This window comes from Camarhynchus parvulus, chromosome 10 (genome assembly GCF_901933205.1).
Source record: "Camarhynchus parvulus chromosome 10, STF_HiC, whole genome shotgun sequence".
NCBI lineage: Eukaryota > Metazoa > Chordata > Aves > Passeriformes > Thraupidae > Camarhynchus > Camarhynchus parvulus.
This window is the reverse complement of record NC_044580.1, coordinates 2564858-2582898: the sequence shown is the minus strand read 5'-3', so window position 1 is coordinate 2582898 and position 18041 is coordinate 2564858. Positions and strand designations below refer to the sequence as shown.

The following is an 18041-nucleotide window of genomic DNA, read 5'->3' as shown; positions in this document are numbered from 1 at the left end:
ACCTTCAATTTTTTCTTCTCCTTCCCCAGTGAAGCCACACCAGTAGCCACCACCCACCCCACGTGTTCTGCTGCTGGCTGCCATGGAATGTCACAGGCAGGCACTGACTCCATGTACATGGAGTGGAGTGTGTCTGGAAAGAGTGTCCAGCTCAGATTAAATGAGCCCTGTGAGCAAAGGCAGTCTGATAGCAAGGTATGATGACACATAGATGAGTGAGCTGGACACACAAAACCTGAGTGACTGACTCCAGGGTGCCTGGGGAAGGCAGGGATAAGGGACACTGCATTGGGAGTGGTGGACAGGACAGGGGCTCAGAGGGCTGCAAGGACCTGCCATCCAAATTGTGCCCTGTGTCCTGCCCAGCGTTCATTGGCTCCTGCTAGAGATTCCATCCCAGGCACTGCAGACACACATGACCCATCCTAACAACAATAAAGGAATTCATACTTTGGGAAGGCTCCTCCCCTCCCTGTGCTGTGCACTGACCTAGAGTTTAACTGGCCAAAGCAGCTCAAAGGGAATGAGTCCATTTGAATATGGAAACTCAACTCAATAAGGAATAAAGACAATTGCTTCAAGCTTGTGAGTTCAGAGAAAGAAAAACAGGTTTCCAGATCTCCTTTGGGAACTAGAACCTCCGGCTTTCACCCCTCCCTGCTGCTTCTTCCCAGTATCACCCTCATTCCCTTCCCTCTTGCCTCCTGTCTAATGAGGGTCTGGCAAACCCTAATTTCTCCAAGGCAAATTCAGTGAGGCCAAAAGCTCACACAGACAGGTCTGTCAGTTCTGAGTGGCCTGAGAACTGGTGCCACAGTGCAACTCTCCAGAGCTAATCTTCAAACAAGCAAGAATCACATCCTTTGTCTGCTTCCTGCAGAAAAAAAGGGGTTTTCCACCTTTTCTCTTTTTTCCCCACCTTTTCTGGTTTTTTATTTTTTTCCTAAAGGGAACAAGTTCCATTTCCAATAACTGAACACTGATTAAAACCACTGTCCTTCTACCTCCCCCTCAAGTTGCAAGCAGCTTACACCAAAAAGCTGTCAAGAAAAAGATTTATTGTACAAGGACTTCATAACACCAGGGAAAAGAAAGGAAGGAAAACTGTTGACATTAAATTTTAACTCTTTCCATTCTGAAAAATATTTTAAACCTTACCCTTCTCTTCTCATGCTTTTAATAAAAGTATCCCAGTGAAAATTCACTGAGATCAGTTTCAACTCTTTGAAATTACACACAGCAGTGACCCAGAGGCAATCAGCTCGCTATTTCCATAATTAAACAGGTATTTAATCAATACTTTTAATTCAGTCTGTGTTAGCTCATATGAATGCAACAGCCCTGTGTCCCTCTCTGTTACCTCTAACTGGAATTCATGGGGTGGCTCAAGGGCAGGCCATAAGGAGCTGGACTTCAGTTCTCAGCCAACAGTTCCACCTCTAATTTTGCTGTTTGAGACAAATCAAGATCTCCATTGGCTTAAAAAATAAATGTTGACCAAGAAATGGGTGTTTAGCTCTTTAACTGAACAGGTTCTCTGAGAGAACTTGTCTTTTTATAGACCTTTTATTTTTGTTGGCAGATTGTAAAATGAATCATACAATTACCTTTGCAGCCTTATTCAAGTGCCCTGCCAGAATTGTCCATGGAGGCTGAGCACCAGCAGTTTACAAAGATCAAACTGAGGTGGTTCCTCCTCAGCAGCATCCACTGCATTGATGTGGAAACTGCATCTGCAGAAAAAACCCCCAAACTTTACTCTTCAGGGCAACAACTGCAGCACCACACGACAAACCAATCACCCCAATTGTGAATTGTGCCTTAATTCCCCAAAGTGCTGCTGTGTCAGACTGCTGCTCACAGCCACACCCTGACATGGGACTAATAATGGGGTCCCTGAGCAGTGACAACACTCTGGGTTGAGGCTGCCCCATGGGCACATCTAATTATGATGTTCTGTGACAAGGCTATAAATAGCCACAGGTGAAGCCCTCATTGCAGTAGGGTTTTGGGGCAGGTATGTACTCTCTTGTCTCTGCCTGCCTGGGCTGGAGAGCTGTTTGTAACCATGAGAGCCTCACAGGCCTCTCCCCCAGGGAGTGTGAAACCAGCGAGATTTCATACACACACACTGATCAAACATCAGCCAGAAAAGCACTGAAGGGGAAATGATTAAATCTGCTCAAATGAAAAAGCTACTGACAAAAACCAAAGACCACCTGAGCAAAGGAAAAGGGGAGTTATACCTTAATCAAGCAACTCTGGTGAGCTGAACACGGTCTGAGAGGAAAAGATGAGCACTCTGTGAAGGGCTGCTATGGCAGGAAGGTATTCGAGGATAAAGAACTGCATGAAGGATCTGTTGAAAAATAGGGAAAGCAGAAAAGCCTCTAGTTTGTCTTCACAATTCTGTTCTTTAAGATCATTACATTATTGCTTTAGGCTCACAATCCCAGCCATGCCCCTGGTCACCATCAGCTGTCAGATGAGGAAGTTCTCACACTCTCTTTCACCAGCAATTCTAGCCTCCACCCTCCACTTGGCCTGCCCATCTCTGCACCCTCAAAGCTCTGAGGAATAATTTCAGAGAAAGAGAATACATAAATAAATGAGGATGTCCTTTATGGCAATGTCTAGGAAGAAAGGGAACCTGATGGTCAGCCAATGAGCCATGAGGGCCAGACATGAATCCATGGCATGGCTGCTGACTAAATACCATCCTAAAAAGAAAGAAAAATCAGCAAAAAAGCCTTTCGCTAATCTATTTCCTTTACTGCTTGCTTTGTCACAGTCTGAGGAGATGACAATCACTCACAACACAGAACTGAATAAGGAAATTATCAGCTGCCTCAGCCAACGCGCTGTGGCACACAGTTGTCAAACTCTTGCAAATTTTGTCAGAAGTCTCTGAGTGAACGCTTCTGCGATTTCTAGAGAAGCCCAGAAAAACTCCCTTTCATTAGAAAGGGAAACCTCCCTTCTCGCTCACTAGGGCATCTCTGTGAGGGAGGCACCAGGCAGCAAAGGGCGTTCCCAGGCCTGCTCCCAGCGCCGGGGCCCTCAGGGGTGTGGGCAGATCTAATGAGGCCACCGCACCCTGGGGAAGGCACGGAAGAGGCCGAGACAGACCAGGAACTTTTTCATTAAAAAAAAAAAATAGATTAGGGTTGGTTATCAGACAGTGACTGGGTTGATGGATGTGAGCCTTCAGAGAAACTTTAGTGTGAGGCAGGGCAGAGAAGCTGTGGGACTACAGGCACTGCGCTGTTGGGCCAGAGTGGAAATACAACACAGACCCACAAAGGTGTTGGGGAACAAAGAAATAACGGCACCGTGACGAGGAACCCCGGGGAGGGCATGGCCAGCAGCACCACGTACATAGGAGTGCAGGCATCAGCTCAGCGCTACCGAAGGCCCCAGCACCGGGGCAGTGCTCACCGTGGGCTCCTCATCCCGGCTGCCTGAGGGCTCGGCCCGGCGGTGCCGTGAGGGAGCCTCTGTCCCGCCATCTCCCCTCACGACGCGCCGCCCGCTGCCGCCTATGCTATTCTTGTGCCGAGTTACGCAGGTGACGTAGCGGCATTGCCAGGCCGCACGCAAGTTTCGCAGAGGGGAGCGCTATTCCCACACCGATTTACGCAAGTAGCGCAACCGCACGGCCGGGCCGCACGCAGATTGCGCAGAAGGAGCGGCGCGCCGGGATTCCCGAAGAGATTTACGCCATCCGCCGGCCGGCGGGGGCGGGGCGCTACGGAGGCGGCGTAAGGAGGCCCCCGCCGGCGGCGCCCCGCCTCAGCCGCGGCGGCGGGGGAGGAGGAGGAGCAGCGGAGCGCGCCCGGCGCGATGTGGCAGCGGTCGGTGTGCGTGGGCCTGCTGGCCCTGGCGCTGGGCTACCTGTGCGTGCTGGGCCCCGAGCTGCCCCCCGCGGCCCTGCGGCAGCTCTCGGCCTCGCTGCTGGGGACGCTGCGCCGCGCCCGCTCACTGGAGGCACGCACGGTGGCGGCCTGGCAGGCGGCCATTGTCCGCCCTGCGCGCGGCTGGGCGCGCGTCGCCGTCGGGTAGGTGCGGGAGCGCGCGGGGAGCGCCCCTGGCGGCGGGGCGGGAGCGCGCCTGGGCCGGGATGCGCGTCCCGGTGTCCACGTGTGCGGGTACGGAATGTGCGGGCACGGAATGTGCTGCGGCCCCGGCGTGCAGGGGGATGTATCCCGTACCTGGGATGTGTCTGCGCCGCCCAGGTGAGACCGCACCTGCAGAGCTGCTTCCAGCTCTGCAGTCCCCAGCATCAGGACGTGGTGTGGCTGGAGCAAATCTAGAGGAGACCACGGAGATGCTCTGAGGGTGGAGCCCCTCTGCTCTGGAGCCAGGCTAGGAGAGCTGGGGGTGCTCACCTGGACAAGAGGAGGCTCCAGGGAGAGCTCAGAGCTCCTGCCGGGGCCTGAAGGGCTCCAGGAGAGCTGGAGAGGGACTGGGGACAAGGGATGGAGGGACAGCACACAGGGAATGGCTTCAAACTGCCATTGGGCAGGGATGGATGGGATATTGGGAATTCCTCCTTGTGAGGGTGGGCAGGCCCTTGCCCAAGGGTGCCCAGAGCAGCTGTGGCTGCCCCTGTATTCCTGGCAGTGCCCAAGGTGAGGTTGGACAGGCCTTGGAGCAGCCTGGGATGGTGGAAAGTGTCCCTGCCCATGGCAGGGGATGGAGCCAGATGACCTTGAAGGTCCCTTCTAAGGCAAACCATTCCATGATTCCATGAAAAAGAGCTGGATGTGAGTGCAGCACCTCCCGCAGTGCTGCTCAGTCGGAGTTGGGTGTTGGCCGAGGGGATCAATGATCCAGAACTCTCCTGTGGTGGGGATTTAAGCTGGGCTCTGGCCCTCTTGGAGCCCTTCTCAGAGATATTATTCCTAGCTTGATTGTCTGTAAAACAACTTTGTGTGCAGTCTCAGGGTTGGGGTTAGGGTCAGTTGGAGCTGCTGGTCCATCCAGCACAGGCTGGCAATAAATTGGTACCAGAGACAAGTTACAAAGTGGAGAAAGGAGTGAAGCCTTTCTTTGGGGAGAGGTAACTGAGGCCAGACACAGCTGGAGACAGATAAGGAGGGAAGGGACAGGGAAGGCAATGGATGTTGAGCTCAGGGAAATTCAACACCCTTTCTCTTTTTAAAGTGGGAAGAGAACAAGGGGAAAGTTCAGGAATGTCACATTGATCTTATATTTAGTACTTGACTCACTTTCTTTTAAACATATGGACATGGCAGATAACTTTGACTGGAAGAATCATCCTTTGGATGTTGGAAGGAGTTATCCACATCCATGGCTGTGTGGCTCTGTGTTAGCAGAGGAATATGACTTAGTTTTATCCCCTTGGATCTGTAATGATTCATTAAAAGATAAATTTGGGGCTAAAGTGCTGCTTGAATTCATGGTTTCTTTTCTCTGCGATGCAAGGGAATTTCTCTGTCCTTGGTGTAGCAGGTGATGCACATCCAGAGGATTTCTGGGTTGGTTACCTTGTGGAATGGAAAGCCTTAGGGTTTTTCATGTCCTTTATTTTGTGTGATGCAGCATTTTTTTTGTTGCAGCCCAAATGTGACTCCTGAGAGGTCACTGCAAGGGAACGCTGAGTGCTGAGCACTCCTCACTGACAGGGAGCAGGAACTGGCCTTTGGAGTGTCCTGGGGGGAGATGTGGAGAAACTCGGGGATCCTGCACGAGTTTGATTGATGGTTTGGATCCCTGTCAGGGAAATGTGGGCCAGAGGAACAGAAATGGCACTTGACAGCAGCTACAGAAGATGTTTAAATTGCATCTCTGTGCAGTTGCTGGTGTTATCTCAGGAACTATTTCCTATTTGTTGTTATCGCTCTGAAACCACAGAGTGAGACAAGGGCAAGTGTTTCTAAATTGTCTTCTGGGGTTCTGGTTCCTGCCAGAAAGTCTCCTGTCCTGTAGTCTGAATTAGACTGTGATGAAATCAATGAGACATGGGGACTGCAAGTCAGACTTTCCAAAAAAACCTGAATCTGCTGAAATTGTTCTTATGCCTCCCTTACAATTGCAGGATTTTTCTCGTGTTTCCACTGCATGCTGTTTCTGTAAGGTTGGGATGATTCTTTGGAAACTCTTTTTCAAATATTTCAACTGACAAATTGCTCTCTTGACTTTCTGTAAACAGAGCCAGCCTGTGTGGGGAGTTGTGTGTGGGTTGGCTATTATTAGGAATAGTTGAAACTCCAGAGGCTGATCTAGCTGACTGAAACGCTTTCAGTTTTGTTTTTAACATGCAGTTTTGAATCACATGCACATTTTAAACCCAAAATACATGGGTATTAGAAGCTTTTAAAAGCTTCTAAGAATTTAAAATGCCACTGTTACTATTCCTGTTCATTTTAAGCAAGCCCAAGGCAGGAAATGAAGTAGAACCTGTGCTGTAACACACTCAACCACCTTTGGATCACGCAGCTTTCCTTGTTTTCGTGGAGCAGAAAGTTAGAAATCCCTCTCTGAGCACAAGAAAAGCCAGTCAAGCAGAGAGAAAATTTCAAGAAATTCTTGTGCCTTTTTCCTCTTTGGCTGGTTGTTCTCCCCCTGCAGAGTCAGGGATGTGACCTCCCTGCCCCCCAGGTGCCCTGAGGTCTGTCTGCTTTTCCCAGGACGCCTTTTCATTCTCTCTCCCAGCGTCAACGCCTGCGTGGACGTGGTTCTGTCTGGGGTGAAGCTGCTGGAGGCTCTGGGCCTGGAGCCCAGTGATGGGAAGGACCATGCAGTGCTGAACTCTGGGCAGGACCTGCAGGAGGCTTTTGCCCACTTCATGGAGAGAGGGGCGGCTGCCGAGCGCTTCTTCAGCGATGCCGAGGCCTTCCAGGACATTGCCCGCACAGCCTCGGAGCACCCCGCAGCACAGGTGGGTCTGCACCCAGCACAGAGCCTTGGGAATCCTCTCTCTGACTTCCCTGTCACTGCTGACTTTCATTCTCCCTCCAGAGAGCAAATCATTGAGGAAGAAGCTTGTGGTGTAGCTTGACTTGTGTTAATGGTTTTTTCTGGGATTCTGCCCTCACTGTAAATGAAGGGGGAGGGTTTTAAATTGTTTCTCCCCTGCTGACATTCCCAAACTGAAATTCAGAGATGTCTCTTGGGAACCAGATGGGGCTGAGGATGTAAAAGAGGCTGGAGTGAGGAGTTGCCTGATTTTTAGCTGTATGGCCTGTTTTCTGTGAGAGAAGCCAGGAGTGGTTTGGGTTGGAAGGGACCTCAAAGCCCATCCAGTGCCACCCTCTGCCATGGGCAGGGACACCTTCCACTGGACCAGGGTGCTCCAAGCCCTGTCCAACCTCACCTGGGATCCAGGGGCAACCACAGCTGCTCTGGACAACCTATGCCAGGGCCTCACCACCCTCACAAGGAGGAATTCCTTCCCAATATCCCATCTAACCGTGCCCTCTGGCAGTGGAAGCCATTCCCTGTGTGCTGTCCCTCCATCCCTTGTCCTCAGTCCCTCTCCAGCTCTCCTGGAGCCCCTTCAGGCCCTGCCAGGGGCTCTGAGGTCTCCCTGGAGCCTTCTCTTGTCCAGGTGAGCACCCCCAGCTCTGCCAGCCTGGCTCCAGAGCAGCCCTTGACCTTCTCCATGTCCTCCTCTGAGCACCTGTGACCTCAGGACAACCCATATTCACTGCTTTTCAAGCTCAAATCAGAGTTTAACTGGAAATTTTGACCTTTACTACCCACAGTTCCTTTCACTTCACGTGGGCACAGGCAGCAGGTTTCAACTCAGCCTCAAACTGGAGGAAGAATTGCTGCAGATTTTAAAGGATTCCTTGTCAGCCTTGCTAAAAACCCACAGGGCTTTAGCCACAGAGAGGTTGCACAGGAGTAAAGGCTGTTTATGTGCTGAATGAGTTGGTTTTTACAGTGCTGTCAGTGTTGGGGATTAATTGATTTTTATGTGGCTGTTACCTGAAGGTGAATATTTAGATTAAAAATAAAGAATGCTCAGCTTGTTGAGAGAATTGTAAGATCATTTTGCCTTCAGCCCCAACAACTTTTAGTAACTTGGGTACTGCTGAACCTTGTTCTAAAAAGCCAAAATCTCCAGCCTGTGCTGAGGACTAAATGTGTTTAAAGGTCCCAAAGCAAGGGGATGCCCACACCCAGCTCTGTTTGTTTTACAGCTTTACGTGGGAGGAAATGCTGCTCTCATCGGGCAGAAGCTTGCAACAAACCCAGACCTGAAGGTACACACATGTTCCAAACATCTCATGCCATTGGCTTGTGTTCTTTAATTTGCTTGTCTCATGTTACTTCTGTGTAGATTTTGGGGATCTGGCAGTTATTTCTTAGGTTCTGCTGGTGGAACATATGGTTGGACTTCCAAGCTGATTTTTAAAAATTGAATTATTAACTTTTTAAAATCAGTTGTGTAGGTGATGCTTAAATTTTGGCAAGGGACATGGCAAGGGAAACTTTCTTTGTTTCTCCTTGTTTCCTAGATCCTCCTTTGTGGCCCAGTTGGTCCCAAACTCCATGAACTGCTCGATGACAATGTGGTTGTGCCACCTGAATCCATGCAGGAAAGAGATGAATTCCATCTCATCTTGGAATATCAAGCAGGTACAACAGAGCAGGTGTTCAGTGGTACCCCTGAACATCACTAAGATTGGTGCACAGCCTGAGGGGTGTCATTCAGAAGCTCCATAAACACTAAAATGCTCCCTGAAAACAGAGATTTAACCACGTTAAATCTGATGAAACTGGTAATCTTCTGTAATGAGCCGCTGGTAACCGCTGATGAAATTCAGGGTAAAACAGTTCTAAAAGCTAAAATGGCTTTTCTTGCTGCTGATGGAACCCGTTGAATTTGTGATTTTACCCAGGAATAAACCAGTTCACACACACTTGGTCCTGTTTGCTCCACCCCAGGTGAGCAGTGGGGCCGAGTGAGGGCACCCGCTGCCAACCGCTTCATCTTCTCCCACGATCTGTCCAACGGCGCCCTGAACATGCTGGAGGTGTTTGTGTCCAGCCTGGATGAGTTCCAGCCTGACCTGGTGGTGCTTTCAGGACTTCACATGATGGAAGGGCAGAGCAAGGAGATGAGACAGAGGCGACTCGTAGAGGTGAGATACTGAATCCCTGGATTTCCTTCAGTTCCCCTGCAGGTGTGTTTTGTTTCCCGAGGTTTGGAGGGGTAGGAAGGCTGTGCCTTCAGAGCTCCCACAGATCTCAGTACTGACTGCCAAAAGGAGAGTGGGAGCTGCAGCAATGGCTGAAGTCTAATCATGTAACACTCTCTTCTTAGATTCTGTGGCTTGCCTAGGGAAAAGAAGGGCTGGTTGCCTGGCTGGAGGATGTTGACTGGGCTTATCTAGCAGCTAAACCAGGCTTTTTCTGTGCTGGACACAGATCATCCAGGTTATAATCAACACCTGCATTCCTTAAAGAGCATCTGTCTTGTGCCACCTGTTCTACAGCTGAGGGCTTGTACTGATGCAAGGCTTTGGCATTTTTCATGTTCTGGGATCAGCTCCTCTGCAGCTGCTTCAGATTTGTGAGGTTTTTAGAATTAATCCATTAGAAAGGTTTTGAGCTGGGAGCAGATTAAGGTTGGATACAGTTTTCCTGCCCTGGGATTCTGCAAACTAGAAGTTGTTTTATTTCCTCTCCTTAGCAGTGCATACACAGGTCAGACATCCCATTGAATTGTTTAAATCCACACACAGGGAGATTAAAGGATGTGTCTTTTGAGTCAAAAACCCCTTTTTCTTCTTCTGTTCCTTAATAAATATGTGTTCTAAGGTTGTTTTTTCCTTTTGCCTGTAGGCTGTGGCCTCCATCTCTGATATCCCAACTGACATTCCCATACACCTGGAGCTGGCCAGTATGACTGATCAAGATTTTATGAGCAACATTGTGCATCAGGTAAGGAAAATGAAAGGATGTGCTCTTTTCACTTCAGTATCACAGTGCACACACTAGTGCATGAATATAGAAATCAAAACTCAACATTTGGACTATACATTGGAAGATGAACTGAGGAATGAATTTGAGCTGAGTTTATAATTTTAAAATATCCCTCAATTCCTTTGCAGAATTTCTTTCCCAGTGGTTCCGTGTTTGGCTTGACACAGCTCTGATCTCAGTGTTATGTTTTATGTGGAGCTGATGTGTTGTTATTCTTTACTGTCTGGAAAATTAATTGCACCAAATGGAATGTTTTCTTGCTAAGTAATTCTTGCCAACTTGTGGAAGTGCAGTGACTGGGAAACTGGGTGCTGCTTCTGAGCCAGCAACAGGGTACTGCAAAACCCAGCCTGGGGAGGACTCCCAGGTGTGACTCTGCTCCTGAAGGCAAACGTGCTGTCCCTGTTTCTGTTAGCAGGTCTTTCCCCTGGTGAACTCCATCGGGCTGAACGAGCAGGAGCTGCTGTTCCTCACCCAGTCTGCCTCTGGTCCCCACGCCTCCCTGGCCTCCTGGAGCGGCATTCCCGACGTGGGGGTGGTCAGTGACATCCTCTTCTGGATCCTGAAGGAGCACGGCAAGACGGCGGAACGGGCCTCGGACCTGACCCGGATCCACTTCCACACGCTGGCCTACCACATCCTGGTCACCGTGGATGGCCACTGGGGCAACCAGGCAGCAGCAGTGGCAGCTGGGGCCAGGGCTGCCGGCACCCAGGCCTGTGCCACCGACACCATCGACACCAGCAAGGTCTTCCTCAAAGCTCCCCTGGAGTTTGTCACCTCCCACACGGAGGCACCATCCAAAATCTCCCTGAATCCAGATGAGCCCGTGGTGCAGTGGCACAGGGAAGGCATCTCCTTCCACTTCACCCCCGTGCTGGTGTGCAAGGATCCCGTGCGGACCGTGGGGCTCGGGGATGCCATCTCAGCCGAGGGACTGCTCTACTCTGAAGTGTATCCTCAGTAGCAAACCAGGAGCCTCCTTCTTCTCCAGCACTGCACGGTGTCTGAGACCTGTGGATTGGGATTTGAAGCAGTGGTGGTATAGGAACAGAACCAGGGTGTGGTGTGTTTTCTGGGTATAACTGTAAAAGAGCCAAAGAATAATTCCAGGTATAAACTGTCAGCTACATTCCAGTCACTCAGCAGTGACTCGAGCGCTTCACGTGCAGGTCAGGTGCAAATGTTTTAATATTTAATGTGAAAACTGGCTTTGTCTTAAGGGGGAGGGACACAAAGACCAAAATCCCTGGCTGGCAAAGTTTGCTGCTCTCAGCTCAGAATGGATCTTTTCTGGTAGTGCTGCAAAATGCAGCAGCAGGAGAATTTCCTGCTCCTGCATCCCAGGGAGAGCACAGCAGTGCCCAGTCCTGCCCTTGCCTCTGGTAAATTCAAAATAAAAGGCTTGTGGGTTATCTCCTCCCAGCACTTTGCAAACCTTCCTTGGGGTGAGGATGGAATTACTGCCTGGTGCAATCACCTCTCCGTGTGCCCAGCCCCAGAGGGGGCCACGGTCCCAAAATGTGACACAGACTGAACCTACTCCAGGCTGCACAAGTGATTCTGGATATCTGTGACTAAGGGTGTTCAACTGAGCCCCAGCAGCCTGTGCTTCGTTTTTAGAAAACAAGGAGTGAAGATAATCAGGTTTTCTGTTTGGGGGACAGCTCTGTTTCCCTGCCAGGGAACCCCCAAACCATTCCCTCTGCTTGCTGTACACTAAATACTTTGCTGGTGGTGTGTTACAGAAAAGCTCTTGAGTGCTGGAGACTCATTTTTGGTTGCTTGAGAATGGTTGTGCCAAATTCTTCAGTCTCCCTGCCCTCTGTTAGGAAAGGTTAATATATCAGGGAGGATCCCTCTGGAAACTCAAAAGCTGCAGCAGCATTTTCCAGGTAAGACTGAAGTGAGGTGGCCTTTTTAGGGTTTGATGTTGGGGTTTTTTTTTGACTAGGTCACTGATAGTTTCTTTGCTCTGGCCTGTGAAATTAAAAAAAGCAGAATCATGTGTCCTTGTTAAATACTTTGCTTCTATTTTTTTACCTTTTCACAGTCACACACTAAGAATTGCAGAGCACCAGCATGGTTTTGTCTCTGGCCACTTCAGGAACCTGGAGTGTATTTGCACAGCTCTCAAGCCAATTTTCAGCAGAACTGGGTTAAGTGCAATCAGCCTGTCTGGGCAAGCCTGTGCCTTACCAGAGCTTGGCAGAGGTTGTTCCAGGTCAGTCTTTGCACCTCAATGGAGGGAGGAGAGTCTGTGTCACTCAGGGTGGAGTGATCTGTTGCAATAATACTGTCAGGCTGCTGTCAGTGGTGTTCTCTGTTGAGAAAAGCCATCCTGGCTGCTCTGCAAAGATGCAAATTGGCAGCTGTTGTACTTGCACTGACTCAGCACACAATGCTGTCTGTCATGTGTATTCAGCTTTCCCCCTGAGCAGTGTTCTGTGTTGTACAGAGCAGAAGTACAGTCAGTGCTGTGTTTTCCTGCAGCTCAGCCCACCTGGAGCTTCCCTTGAGTGTCAGCATTTTATCCAGGTGCAGTATCTTCTTAAGACTTGAGGCATTTCTACCCAGATTATTTTTTTATGAAGATGATTATTACTACTATTATTATTATTATTATTATTGATAAACTGTAGCACAGGAGTTGGAGTTCTGATTTAGTCTTCCAAAACTGAAAATAAATGAAAAGAACCTCTCTTTTTGGCTCACTTAGAGGTCCAAGGCCATTAGCAAGGCAGTTTTGCAGCCTGGGATGGTGGCCTTTTGGCACTCCACTCACTCCTAGGGCCACCAAAGGCCATGGATCTGCCAGCTGGAAACTGATGCTTGGCTTGTACTGTGGATTCTGGACCTGGAAACAAAACAAAACTAAATACACACAAGCTGTCATCAGCAATGGCCCTGCTGCTGTATTTCACTTCCTTCTTGCTAAAACACCTCCAGGGATGTGAGGCTGATGGGACTGACATTTCTTAGGGCCACCTAAAAACATGTGACTGCACATACAGACCTTGTCCCAGGGTCAGCTGTGCTTGCACTGAACAGGAACATGACAGGCTAAAATTAGCTTTTTTAATCTGAGTCACTAACTGCTGTAAAGAATCATTAAAAAGGAGCTTACTCCTTAGGAATCATCTGGGCCAAAAAGCTCAATTAATATAATTATTGTTAGCTCCTTCTTCCTGCTGCTCCTCACAGGTAAACATTTCTGCTGCAGCCCATTCTGGGTGTGCTGGAACACCTGGCATGGGGAGTCCCAGCTCTAATCCCAGCAGCTGGGGAGGGCCAGGCTGCTGCTCTACCCAAATCTGTTTTATCAGGCACATAGAGCTCATCTGCACCCAGAGTCACTTCCCAAGGAGAATCCTTAACCACCATGACCTGTTCATCAGCTGTGCCAGTGGGATCCCTGATTAAGTTGTGGAACAATCTATATGGTAATAAATCTGAATTGAATGGAGGGGCCCAGCAGCATTTGCTTTGTTTCACATGCTGTGAACATGATGTGCTTAACTTCCTTCTGCCTTCCCAAATTAATGACAGGGAGACAGAGCTGCTGAAATGCTTCCCCTGTACTTGCAGTCTCACACCTCTGCACAGCTACAGTAGTGACAACAAAAAAAAGCTGCTTCAACAGCTGCAGAAATACCAAAGCTTCAAACCCAGGCTCGAGCTGACCCTGTTCCCCATCATCCTCTGTCTCTACAAATTCTATTTGTTCTCCTGCGTTACTTGTACCTTGAAATCCACAGTGATGGATGACTCAAACCTCAGCCAGCCTCACTCCTGGAGCAGGGTTTGCAATGGAAATGTTTATTCTGCTGGAGATGCAGCAGCAGAGCTCAGCACTGTGACAGCTCTCCATGATAAAACCTGTGCACGTTGGAATTTTCACTTGTGTGTTCCTGCAACCACCTTGGCTTGGGTTTATTTTGCCTTATCCATGATCCAAAATTAGCATTCTTCCCATGTTTTCTGTGTATGGCACTTACTGAGGGTCAAGTGCTGGATTATTTGGGAGGTGTGAATCACAGGGGCCTGGCAGATCTCAAAGGACACGTTCCTTCTCCCCTGTGCCCTTGGTGCTGTGCCATGGAAGAGCCAATCCCAAATCCAACTCTTGCCAGTTTAAAGGCTCTTGACCTCTGTTCCTCTCCAGGGGAGTTTCTCAGCATTACTCAGAATTACTTGATTTTCTTTTGTTTCCTGGTTATCTCCTGTTGGGATGTGTGAGATCCCAGTCAAGTCTGACCTCCCTTCCCATGTTCATTTACAGAACTGGTGCTGAAATGTTCTTCCTCAGCCTTTAGCAAAGACCTCATTAACTGCTTTGTGCTGGATGTTTTAGAGCTCAGCTCAACTCATCAGCCACTGGAATCCAAAGCCTGGAAAGCAGCAGAGCACTAAATCCATTCCAAAACCCAATGGAAAACCATCAGCAGTTGTGCTTGGGTTCTTTTTTCACTATTTATTCTGTAATGATACACTGAATTATCAGGGTTTGTGTGCCACAGGGTGACTTTTCCAGCCATGTCCTGAGCAAAGAGTTAAATAATGGGACAGTTCTGTGAAATGGTACAACAGAACTCAATTTCCAGTTATCCTAAAATGTTGGTTGGGGGTTCTTTTGGAGCTTGCAGCTTAGGTGAAAGCTGAGGGTTGTGAGTGAGTGAACAGCTAAAGGGTCTCTGTGCCAGTATTGTCTCTGTGCAATCTGTTCCAGAGCAGTGCTGGCACAGACTGGTGTCACACAATTGCTGCCTTGCTATTCCTGGGCTAAGGAACCTCAGAGTGTTGGGGGGAACAGGAGAAAACCAGAGGAAAATACTGAGTCTGAGTAACCTTGGCAGTAAAACTTGGGATTTCAGAGCCAGGAATGCTGGTTCTACCTCTTGGAGATGTTGGATGAAGTTCTCCTCTTTCACTCTGGAGCAGTTCCTTGTGTGGTATCTCAGCTGGATCCAGGCAGAGTTCTCAGGGAGTCACTGATCCAGACTCTGGTGGGAAGATGTTCCCTCCCTCAGGAAAGGAAAGGTGCAGGTTGCAAATAGCACATGGCCATTCCCTCCTGTGCCAGGAGCTCTGTTCCCAACAGCCTGGCATCAGCCTGTGCTCAGCAGAGCTCACAGCAGCTGAGGAACACAAATGATGGCAGGAATTATCCCATTAAAATGCAAGGGGAGGCAATGGAAAAAAAAAAACCCTGGAAACCTCCACTGTGAATTTCTCAGGCAAACTGCCCCTCGGTGCACACTGGGTAAAACTGGGTTCAAACCTCACCTGTGTCTTCCATTAAAAACACAGATTTTTTGCAGCAGTGTGGTTTGAGGGAGTGGTAGAGCTTTCCTTGTAGCAGAACTGGGTTTTCTCTTCTAGAAAAGTCTTGGCAGATGGAGTACTTGTTACAACATGGGCTCTTTTTGAATGCATTTATGTGTGGAGCTCATTATTTTAGTAAAGCTTTCCCTCATTCAGCACTGAGGCTTGTCTGTCTCTGCACAAGAAGCTTTGCCAAATGAAACCCACTCCCCAACTGGGAAATCTAAATTCTCAACAGCTTTAAGGCCCCCACATCCACCTTGTTCAGTCACAACTAAGCACAGGAGCACAGCATGTACCCACTAGTACTGCCTGTAGCATAAATCAGCATCCACTTGTCTCAGGGACCTCAACACCACATTTTTTGGGTTGAACACATGTTGCTGGATAGACAGATCATTACTCTTGGCTGGAAAAAGGTCTTGCCACTCAGGCATTGATGTCTGAATGACTTTTGTTTTGTTTCCTGTGCAGCAGCCAAGATGCAAAGTACCTTGTGAGCTCTGCTTTACCCTGTTCATCACAGACCTTTCCCTAAAAAGGGGAAGAAAAGTCCTAAAGCAGATGGTTTCTGCTTCCCTTGAAATAAAGCTCATGATTCTTTCCAGTTAAGGGGGGGAAAGAGGGGATTAGAATTATGGCTGATGCCAGAAACAGGTTTTGGAACATAAGGTGTGATTTCCAAAATCCCTAAATGCCTCAGTGCAGTCCTGCTGAAGACTCCCTTGCTTAATTCCAGCTGAAAGGGCAGTCCAGCCTCATTACCATTAGCACAAAAATGCTCTCCAGAATGATCCCAGGAATTCACTGCATGCAAATGCCACCATCACCATGCCCAGGGGAGGAAAGGGGACAGCACAGGAATTGCAGCTCTATTTATTATCCAACTGGAATTACATATTTAAAAATGCTCTCTTAGATATGAAGCTCCCAGGAAGAAAGAAGGTGTTACTGCTTCATTTCATAGAAGAATTGGTTCACTGTTGCATAAGCTTTTCACAAAATATATATTTAAAATAAATCCCTTCACAGTACCTCCAAGTGCAGTATGTGCTCCCTGTGTGACACTTACCCCATCAAAGCATCACAGGACAAAAATCTGCCTTGAATTCAAGTTTTGGGGCTGAAGTGGAGAATTCACAGCCCCTGTCTTCAATCCTCACCTCTTCTCCCCAGGCACTCTGTTAGGCTGCAGGGACTTTCAGTGTAAGAAGTTAAATGTGAATAAAAATCTCTGCACTGTACCTGACTGACACTGTTTCTTGTCTAGTTTGTTTCAAACTGCCAATGCTCTGCAAAAAAAATTCTGTTTAACTCCTGGCAGGAGGGAATCCTTACAGAAATGCTGCCCTGGGGCTGAACTGACACAAAACCCAGCAAAAAGGACACCTGAGAGGAACAAAAAGCCACATTTAAGATAAGCAGTCAGTTTGGGCTACCAGAACCCAGGGGAAAGTGAGGGGTCCTACTCTTTCAGTGTTCTCCAGGGAACAGGAGAGCACTTCAGCTCCTGGTTGGGCTCTAAAGATGCATTAATGCCTTTTGGATAAGAGCAACAAACCACAGAGCACAGCTGAAGGCTGGGATGTACCCAGAGCCCTGCTCATGCTGCCTGTACACTGCTGTCTCCAGGATGTTTCCATGACCAACCTTCCCCTCCTGGGCTGCTAATTATGGAGGGATACAGTCCAAGAGTACAGAACTAAAAGCAGGAAATAAATTGTCAAACAGCTGGGGAGCTTCACCAGCAAACACAGAGCCCTGAAGCTTCAGTTTACTGGTTCTTTATGCAAAGCTGCTCACCAGTTCAGCCACTGGAAGGGATTGATTCTCCTCACCACCCAGGATCCTAAATCACTACTGCTGGCTTTGCTAAAGGTCCTTCTGGAGGGCTCACACCCAGCCTGTGGAGAGCTGTGTGGTGAGTTGTGACTGCACTAGGAGTAGCTACACAGCAACCTCTGGTCACTGCAGGGACTCCCTGGAACAAGGCAGAGCCACAGGCTGAAATCACTGATAGGAAACGGCTCCATCCAGACTGACAGGCAGTGGGGAGAAGCCACCATGGGGCAGGGTGAGGCAGGTCCCTTTCCCCAGTCCCAGGCAGCCCTGGAGAGGCTCCTGCACTGCCTGTGCTGCCCAGAGCTGCCCTACTCTGCTGCCTCCTGGCTCTGGTGCTTCTCCTTCCCCTGCTCCTCGTGCCCTGTGGGAGCTGAGTTCTCCTCAGGGCTCGTTTCTGAGTCCTGCTCCTGTTCAGGTTCCAGAGGCAGGGAGGGAGGCTTTTTTGGCAGAGCTGGTGTTGCAGCACCTGGGGAGAGAACACAAAGTTACTCTGTGCCTCTGTGTGTGCTGTCTGCTCTTTATGTCCTTCTCAGCAGCAGAGGTGCAAAACAATCACAGCTTTTAATTACCCTCAGATTCCTTCTGCCTACCATTGGTTTATTGACCCTGTGCCTGAAATCCTGCTGAAAGGAAGCTCAGGTACAGTCAGAATTCAGTACAAATGTAGGAATTAACTCATGCCCTGGAAGGGAAAACATTTTCTAGAATAATTAATCTCAGAATGGTTTGGGTTGAACAGGACCTTAAAGCTCATCCCATTCCACCCCCTGCCATGGGCAGGGACACCTCCCACTATCCCAGATTGCTCCAAGCCCTGTCCAAGCTGGCCTTGGGCACTGCCAGGGATCCAGGGGCAGCCCCAGCTGCTCTGGGCACCCTGTGCCAGGACTTCACCACCTCACAGGGAAGTGCCA

The 18041-nt window shown here is 49.1% G+C and overlaps 2 protein-coding genes across 4 annotated transcripts in view; one reads left to right on the top strand and one right to left on the bottom strand.

Moving 5' to 3' along the window:
• Positions 1–3799: 3799 nt before the first annotated feature.
• On the top strand, positions 3800–16534 carry ADPGK (ADP dependent glucokinase). Of its 2 annotated transcripts, none has more exons than XM_030955657.1 (7): positions 3800–4058; positions 6679–6904; positions 8172–8234; positions 8490–8610; positions 8920–9116; positions 9820–9918; positions 10379–16534. In XM_030955657.1, the coding sequence occupies exons 1-7, from the start codon at positions 3844–3846 to the stop codon at positions 10925–10927; spliced, it is 1470 nt and encodes a 489-aa protein (XP_030811517.1). In that variant the 5' UTR covers positions 3800–3843; the 3' UTR covers positions 10928–16534. The 2 variants fall into 2 exon arrangements, with proteins under 2 accessions (XP_030811517.1, XP_030811516.1); XM_030955656.1 differs by having other exon boundaries at positions 10376–16534.
• The window catches only part of BBS4 (Bardet-Biedl syndrome 4), a 37541-nt gene continuing 35642 nt past the window's right edge, over positions 16143–18041 (bottom strand). For both annotated transcript variants that reach the window (XM_030955655.1, XM_030955654.1), the window contains one exon: positions 16143–17593. In XM_030955655.1, coding sequence (XP_030811515.1) covers positions 17436–17593 — 158 coding nt within the window. In that variant the 3' untranslated portion in view covers positions 16143–17435. The remainder of the gene's footprint in view (positions 17594–18041) is intronic.

What these genes read in the sequence shown, in the direction of transcription:
- ADPGK (XM_030955656.1), top strand. Translation starts at nt 3,844, where the DNA reads ATGTGGCAGCGGTCGGTGTGCGTGGGCCTGCTGGCCCTGGCGCTGGGC. An exon ending in CAACAAACCCAGACCTGAAG is followed by an intron (nt 8,235 to 8,489) that starts GTACACACATGT and finishes CTTGTTTCCTAG; the next exon opens with ATCCTCCTTTGTGGCCCAGT. An exon ending in GACAGAGGCGACTCGTAGAG is followed by an intron (nt 9,117 to 9,819) that starts GTGAGATACTGA and finishes TTTTGCCTGTAG; the next exon opens with GCTGTGGCCTCCATCTCTGA.